Source organism: Cephus cinctus, unplaced genomic scaffold (genome assembly GCF_000341935.2).
Source record: "Cephus cinctus unplaced genomic scaffold, Ccin1 Ccin1_scaffold0173, whole genome shotgun sequence".
Taxonomy (NCBI): Eukaryota; Metazoa; Arthropoda; class Insecta; order Hymenoptera; family Cephidae; genus Cephus; species Cephus cinctus.
The window spans coordinates 331,969-340,610 of NW_014332897.1; the positions used below are offsets into that span (position 1 = coordinate 331,969).

Genomic DNA, 8,642 nt, shown 5'->3' on the forward strand with positions numbered 1-8,642 from the left:
CCCCCTCTCTCTCACTCACTCTCTCTCTCTCTCTCACGGGTACTTTCACGGACACTCATACCATCCTCATTCGTTCACTCACGGGATCTGCTTCTCAAGAGCTTTACGTTTTTGTTTTCGTTCCACGTTACTACTCTGCCGTTTGTCTGTACATTTGTCTAGTCTCACGTTCGTGACGTCATCCTAACATGCAGTGAAAGAACGTTCGCTCATTGCGAGTCGATTAGAGTTAGAAATATGACTATAGGATTAGCAAGAGGAAATTTAAGGCCTACGAGTAATGAATAATGACGGTGCTGGAAAAGGGGAAGCAGTGAGCGAGGGAAGGAAGGAAGGAAGGAAGGAAGGAAGGAAGGAAAAGGTGCAAAGTCGTGATTGACGGATAATCATAATGGTGCTAGTGGATGGATGACGTGTAAAGGATAGTTCGCGAAGCTATCGAACTCGATACTAACCGGACTTGACGGAGCAGTGTATGTGAGATCGAGATTCGTAGTAGACCCAGTCGAATCCTGCCTCCACGGCCAGCCTCGCCAGCATCCCGTATTTGGAACGGTCCCGATCGCTTGTCGTCACATCGACGGCTCTGCCTTCGTAATGAAGCGAATCCGTCGCGTGCTTCCCCTCCTCGTCCCAGCCCTCCGTCACGCGCAACTTCACCCCCGGCCATTGGTTCATCACCGAGATCGCCAGGGTGTTCAGCTTCTCCTTACACCTCTGCAACAGACGAGAGCATTTCGATCGCACGTTAGTCGAAGGGACATCATGGGTCTTTCCTTCCTTCTTTCCTTCCTTCCTTCCTCCTTTTTCCATTCCTTTCTTCCTTTCCTTTCTTCCTTCCTTCCTTCCTTCCTTCCTTCCTTCTCTTTCCCCTCGTCTCTTTTTAAACTATCTTTACTATTTACACCTCTCGCTCCCCCCCCCTCTCTCTCTCTCTCTCTCTCTCTCTCTTCTAATTGCGTCCTTCGCATCTCTTTTTCTCTCATTTCCTTTAATTCCTTCTTTTTTCGCTTATTCCTTCCTTCCGTCCTTCCGTTTTCACGGCCTTCCTTCTTTCCTCCATTCATTGTCAGTTCGCTTTCCTTATTTCCCCTTTGCTCGTTCGCCAACTCGTTCGTGAGCTCGTTGGTTCGTGTGCGAGAGAAGGAATAAGGAGGAGAGATTGAGAAGGAGAGCGAGAGAGCGAGTGAGAAAGAAGAGCGCGGGAGAGCGGCGCGAGATTTGGTGTGTCTGCCTGACGAAGGTGGTGCCTCTTTCAGGTAAAGACCATCCGAGCGAGAAATAAATGTATGTTTGGACTAGAGTGACGGACGGACGGACGGATGGACGGGGACGGACTTATGAACTTAGAAATGGACTTAAGGTGCGCCGTGGCGAATCGAGAGCCAAACAGAATAGTCTAAGTGCATGAGACACGTAAGTCAAGCCCGACGGAAGAGAGAAGGAGAGCGAGAGTCAGTCACGCCGATCGACCAAATATTTTGCTTCTTTGGAGAGACTACCTGCAGCGCCAACAGCCGAGCTCCTTGTTCCGTCACTGGATTTCGTACCGCGACCCTGAGAAAATCCAAGCCCAGAGCCAATGCCAAAAGTAAGGGCGAAGGGCGAAGGGCGAAGGGCGAAGGGCGAATGGATTTTAAGAGCGAGAAGCCAATTCCCAACCAACCGCAGGCCTAACTGTGCTTTTTATTCTGGTCCTTACTTTGACTTTGGCTCCGCGTTAATCCGAAACGCGCATCCGGCCGCGAGACGCAAACCTGCAGCTCCTCCTTCGCCGACGCATTGTTGGCTCTTCTACTCAGTGTGGTTCTCACCTTGAGCCGAGCTTTATGCTCACGATAGGAGCATCTCCGATATTCAGATTTCCACTCGCTCGTGGATAATCGCTCCTTTGACCAGAGACGGCGATGGACAAAAGGTCTTTGACTTGAAAGTCGGAGAGTCAGGAGGACCTGGCACTGAGCCTACCGGAGAGATTGCGCTCTCCTTTCTCTCCTCTCTCCTTTTCATCTACTAAACTGTTTTCGAGACAGCAGCAGCAAACGAATCGACGAAATCAAAGAATTTGAAGAATTCGAAAGGCGGTTCGGTCCGTTTACTGGGGGCTTGACGGTATTCGGCAGTGGCACGCCGGCTGGCAATTAGCTTCTATTGAATGTGTCGTGGCGAACAGGAGGTGGGAAGCGAACCTTTTCAATGCGCGCTCGACTGTCGAATCCTCTTGGGGATGCCAAATAATCAGAGTTTGCAGGAGCAATGCTTTCTCATGCTGCCGACTGTGCTCCTCCTAATGCCACCAACGGTCGTAGGGTGGTAGCGTGGTAGCGTGGTAGCAATGTTAGTAACGACGTTAATGCTGCCAATGCTGCCAATACTGCCAATGCTGGATAGCGTTTGTATGCGCGAATCAGAAAGCCCGTCCATTGGACTGGACGGTCGGATGTCTTTCGTAGTACAAACGGGTCCCATTAGGGAGCCAGGGGTGCGGTTGCTCATGAATGGGTTAGCCAGGGACAGCGATTAGTCGAGGAGGAGCTGCGACACGCAGGTCACGGTACCATCCTCAGGGAGTCCCCCGAGTCCCCCCGGTCTCAATGCGAGTCCTAATTCCCTCGAGTGCGATTCGTTTGCTCGAGTATTTATGAGGGAGAATCTAAGATCATCCAGCAGACTGGATAACTTCGACTGGAGGTTCGAGTGAGGCGATCGACTTCACCTCCTGAGGCCACGCTGTTGAACCTATTGAGCCGATAGCCAGCAGGTCTGTTACCGGGACTGTTAAGGGCGCCGACGCCACTGCACCAGCGCCGCGCATACTCCGCAGAGACTTTGAGAGGACTCGCTCTGCTCCTTGTGGTGAGAGAAAGAGAGAGAGAGAGAGAGAGAGAGAGGGGGAATAATGGACGAAGACGAGGGAATAAAAGATAAAAGCATAAATATAAAGAAAGGGAAGAATGGTGAGCGAGCTGGCTGGTCCAAGTGCGCTATGGGGCGTCCTGTTCGCACAGCAGGGTACCTCTGGCCCCTCCCAAACTTTACATCTATTTACAAACATTTGGCGGAGGCGAAAAAAGTTGGCTAAAGCCAAGAATGCGTGTCCGCCTTATGAAAATCCATTTCGAGTGAAAAATGGCCCAGTGTGTAATCCATTACGGAAGAAAGGCACCGTAAGGCGGGCAAGTGTACGTAAAATGCATCTCCTCTCGGCTCTTCTCGGCTCTTCTCGGCTCTTCTCGGCTCGCTTCGGCTCTTATTTCTCTGAGAGAACAGCTGGTATAGGCCCGTCCTCGATTCGTAACGAGCGCCATTGCAAATTACCCAAAAACATTGACTCTTTGCCAATTCTTCCCCCGTGGCGCTGCCTTCTGTAGCTCTATTTCGGCTCTGCCGGTCGAATCGACGAGAAGAGGAAGAAGAAGAAGAAGAGGAAGAAGAGGAAGAGAGAGAAATGGAGGGTGAGAAGGTCAAGAGAAGAAGGTGGGGCAGTGAAGCAGTCGGGGCCGATGGGGGTTGGCTGCGAAGTCGCACGGGATCAGGGAACATGGGGAACGAGAATGGGCTCCATCTTCCATCCTCGATCCTCGATCCCAGCATCCACAGATCCGGGGCTCCGGCACCGGCCCCGCCCCCGCGGCCTCTCTTCTTTCCTTCCTCCTCCTTCTCCTCCTCCTCTTCCTTCTCTTCGCCTGCTTCTCCTTCATCTCTCTGGCCTCGATCCTCCCGCTGGCCTTTATTTTACTCTTCTTGTTTGATCGTCCTCGTTTTCTCCCTCTTTGAGGTCCAACTCCAGCGGCCTGCTGCCAAGTCAAATGCCAAGCGCCGAAGATTCGACCCCATCGTCTTCCATTCACTGAGATTCCGGCGAGACGTACAATCAGCTGATCGGTCCTTCTCTTTGTGAGCAAAGACGTTTGCGACTGGCATCGGAGAAGAAGGAGGCTCTGCGTGGCGAACTTGTTAGAGGTCCAGAATCGAAATACAGAGACGTAGAAATGGCGCGAAGAAGTTTCCCGTAGTCTGTCTTCCATTCCGATAGGACAACGCCCTGGCGCTATGGTGCTTTGCCAAAGCTATGGTGCTTTGGTGCTTTGGCACTGTGCTACTTGAAATGGTAGCCACAATAGCTGCGAACGGGTAGAACGGGTAGTTTGCCTTCAAGATGATGCAGCAACAATGGGGCGCGTAAGAAGAAGCACGATTTCGAGTGTTTGTGGAGCTCTCTAGAGGGCCTAGCTTGGAGATGCGATCCCTGCCAGTCTGGATGACCTATCTCACGCCTCACTCGTTCTCTCCTTCGCGCTCTCTCTCCCTTCCTCGCCGAAACTCGAGGCACCTTCGTCCGAGGACCATTATAGCTACCATCATTGCCATCATTACCATCGCTACCATCGCTACTATTGGGAATCACAAGAACACAATCATCAAAATTTATGTTAAATGTGATCGCTGGCCTTTCTCTCTCTCTCTCTCTCTCTCTCTCTCTCTCTATCCACCCATCTATTTGTTTCTCTCTCTAGGACTGGCGCAGACCAGAGGCAGGGCCATCGATTCTCAATCCAGGGGACAATGGATTTGTTGTGTCCTGTGCGGAGTCTCTGGGAAAGCGACTCGACCAACAAGATTCAAAAAAAAAAAAAAAAAAAAAGTGAGACGCAGAGAGAGAGAGAGAGAGACAGAGAGAGATAGTATGGGAGGTATCAGCTGATAAAGCCACAATGGATCGTCGGAGGATCCTGCGATTGCGAGAAGGATCGGCATCTCCTGCATGTTTGTGGTTCGAGGGGCGCAGTTCCTGGAAAATCGGAGGTTGGAACAAATCGAACGAGTCGAACGAGTCGAACGAGTCGGATCGGCTAGAAGATCGCGGGACAATCGTGTCTCTTAAAGTCTTCAAGTATCTTCGGTCTCCGAGTCTCGATGTCCGAGCGGTTCGGCTCGGGTTACATCCTTATTACCAGGGTGAGAGGAGCTCGTGGTAGTCGAGGAAGATCGGGGGCGACGGGCCACGAACTTCTTTTGTCTGTGGGAACGGATTATGGAGGCTGTTGCCCGCGGGCCGTCACTCTCCTCGACGAGTTCCTGCCTTGATTCCGGGTGACGACGTGCCGTCAACGCCAAACGCAGAACAGCTCGGTTGCCTTCGAAATCTCTTTGCTCTCTCTCTTTAATTTCCGTTTCCTCCTTCTTTTTCTCCTTCAAAATGATATAACTGAGTAACGTGCTGCGACCTTTCGCTAACGTCAACTGGCCAGGTCACGTGGCCCAAGAGGCGACACTGTCTGACAGATCTTACAGTTAACATTTGCATAGGCGACACGATAATCACCCGTGAGATTGTCACTGAGAATGAGTCAAAGAGTGCGTTTCACGTGTTTATTTGAAAAGCCACGTGACCCTGACGGTTCCGACAGTCAGCTGTAGGCTAATCGTTAGCTAATAGATTACGCACATAGCGAGTCATTGTGGCTGATTTTACAAGGTCGGAGCTAAGGAGCTAAAGTGAAAAAAAAGGACTCGAAGAAGGGTTAATGTAGGAGGAAGGCGTCACTGTCGTTCAGGATTGTCCTTTCGACGGGAACTTGACGGGGAGAGAGATGGATACGGATACGGGACAGGGAACAGGGGTCAGGGGATAGGGGATTCGGGAGGGCTGTTGGGATCGTTGGGATCGTTGGGATCGTTAGGGCTGGGAAAAGGCTGAGAGGTAGGAAGGCAGGAATAGGTCGAGGATATCGTGTTCCAAATCGCGGCCCGGATCAAGGATCGGGTTATTAGGATCCAAATGAATGTAAATCCCCTTAACACGATCCCCGGGCAAAACACGGCTACCCGCGGGCAAAGTGGCCAGATTAGATAGAGGAGCTGCAGTCCTCGAGTCCCCCCAGCCCACCGCGGTCCTCCGGATCGCCGCAGCACCGGGACCGATCCTATCTGCCCGCCGTCCAAAGTTAAATCTCGAACCGTTCAGGAATGTCGATGCCCACGACGGCGTGTCGGCTCTAACAAGGATTTAATCGCTGTTTATTTAAGTGAGCCCGCGCGCGGAGATATCGATAAACGTAATCGCTTGCTGCGCACCACTTTCGATTAATGTTTCTTCAGGTGTGACGTGGGTCCCTCAGGAAGTTCCTCCGAGTTTCACTCGATTCCTATAGGATTCCTATAGGCATCCAATGGCGCAGATCTGCCCCATCGCCAGACTTATTAAACTTTATAGCGACTCCTCTCGTAAATGTCATCGTCAATCCTTCGGCTATAAAGGAATCTCTTGGAGAAGAATAGATGGTATCGCCCTGGCGACAAGATTATACCGCATTTTGTCGGCTGGTCCAATATTGCACGGAAGATGCTGTGAATTATTTGCAGACTCCGGTCCCGCTGACAGCGTCAGAATGCTTAAAGGGAAGCAAAGTGGGAGTGAGAGTGAGAGTGAGAGTGAGAGTGAGAGTGAGAGTGGGCAAACGAATACATCTGGTGACAAGTAACTCGGATCGTTAATTTAGTTGAATGGCGAATGGCGAATGGCGAGTGTACCAGCAGGACGAGGAACTACCGCTCACGCCTCCCATACATCTTCTTCCGTTACGTTGGAGCGTGTGCCGAGGGTCCAGTATCACCCACGCCTTTATTGTTTTATCTTTACGGCCTGCGAGAAATACTTGGCCCGTAAAGCCTTGCTAATTGCAAGTAATTGGTTTTACGACTCTCGCGATTGCAGCTCAACTGCGGCGGCTCGTTGCTGCCGATCTATATTGAGCGTCCAGCGACGTTTCTTGTTCCGCGAGGCATTCCTTCCGAGAGTTGAAGCGAACCTCTGGGAGAGTTCAAGAGAACCGAGGAATTCCAGCGATCGTGGGTTTACACGAAGGCGCGTCGCTGATTATTTGAACGAGCAAACGGACTTTGGGATTCCTCGTAGCGATCCGAGTGGAGGCTTCTTGTGAATCGGACATTTCAAACATCCCTAAATCACGCTCTCTTATTACGTAGCATTTGGCTTTTTCAAATTAGAAGGGCCGTCTGCTTCGTTCAAGGACGATTCTTCGCTGGGAAAGAAGAATTGACGCTGAGAGACGTCAGATCGCAGCGCGGCCAGAGCAGAGTCTTTGCCACCGTTTTCAGTGATGAACTTTCGACTGAGCAAATAGCAACAACCAACAACCAGCACCTGTCACCAGTCGTTACTTCAAAACTTTATGATTATTGACTTCTAAAATTCGATCCATCCGCCGCTCTGAAGTGTTCCAAGAGATCTTCAAGAGATCTTCAAGAGATATTCGGCTGTCCAGTCGGAGACTCGACTTGCCTCATGGACGCAGCTCAGAAGTTGCCGGCACCTGTCATTTCCATGTGTCTTCGGCAACGCGTCCTCTCAGGACTTTGAGATGCTTGCATTCGACTTGCCGATTGAGTCAATCGTTTGCGGAGGAGAAGGTCAAGGAAATGGCGAAAAGACCAATTTCCTGGAAGAGGAAGTAGCGAGTCCAGAGGAAAGGAGGAGCTGTCGGTGGTCATTCCAGCTAATTAAGATGCGAGGGAGCGCGCGCGCGCGCGTGCGCCTGTGCTTGCAGAGCGAGCAACGAGCCTCGGGCCACTTATCGTCAGACTTGCAGTCGCGCATGAGCACAACGATACGTCCACTGTAATTGATAGCGGATACTAATTAATTGGCTAGATTAATCGTTCGTTAATTCCCTCGTAAATCCGTGCAGCCACGTGGAGGACATGGACGGCTGAGGCCGATACTTGTTCCGTCGAGCGAATCGCACTCGGCTACGCGTCAGCCGACCGATCGATCTATCAGGTTCGCTTTTCCTCCGGCACGCGCCGACCTCGTCCTTCGAGTCCTTCGGATTCCTCGGGATTCCTCGGGAATCCTCGGGGCTCCTTCTGTCGCCTCCCCAGGTTCTCGTTTGTGCGATGGCTCCGCCGCGCAATTGCTCGAACGGTGGGAAACTCGTGTCTCACGCGTATCTATATAGAGACCTACGAAGCGACGCATCTACGCGCCTATGCGTGTCCTTCTCTTGGGCCAGTCGACCAACGGCCAAGGCTCTCTCTCTCTCTCTCTCTCTCTCTCTCGAGCATCAGGCTCGTATCTCGCGAGTTAAACTGCCAATTCAAGCGAAGGGCACGTCAACTAAATCAATCTCCGAGTCGACGTAGCGAGCCATAATAATTAATGTTAATTGACCGAGACTCGTTAAGCACTAAAGAGAAACACGATTAGCCGCAAGGTCTCTCGGTCTCTCCTCTTCTCCTCTCTCTCTCTCTCTCTCTCTTCGATTCGCCCGCATCCACTGCCCACTGTGCAATCCTGTGCAATCCGCATTAAAATCCAGACGGCCAAGCAATTCGCGAGGCGCGCATTGCGCTACGCGTAGACGCACGTGGAAGGAAACACGCGTCGCGCGTGTCACTGGGGGGCAGCACTATCGATCACAGATAAAGTCCGAATTATACGTGGTTGACAAGGCGCTCGAGTTTGGCATTCCGGCACGTACGTGGCAGCATTGTGGGTGCGCTGGGAGGAATAGCGGGAACGGAGAACAAGGGGAGGGAAGGGAGGAGGTGGTCTCCAGGAGAGGAAGGTCAAGGAAAAAGGGGAGGAAGGAGCGAGGCTGTGTATCGCGATACGAGGC

The 8,642-nt window shown here is 51.8% G+C and overlaps 1 protein-coding gene across 1 annotated transcript in view; it reads right to left on the reverse strand.

Moving 5' to 3' along the window:
• Positions 1–8,642, reverse strand: part of LOC107264577 (tiggy-winkle hedgehog protein) — a 25,247-nt gene that overhangs the window by 3,441 nt on the left and 13,164 nt on the right. The window contains exon 2 of the mRNA XM_015732981.2: positions 456–717. Within this exon, the coding sequence (XP_015588467.1) occupies positions 456–717 (262 nt within the window). The remainder of the gene's footprint in view (positions 1–455; positions 718–8,642) is intronic.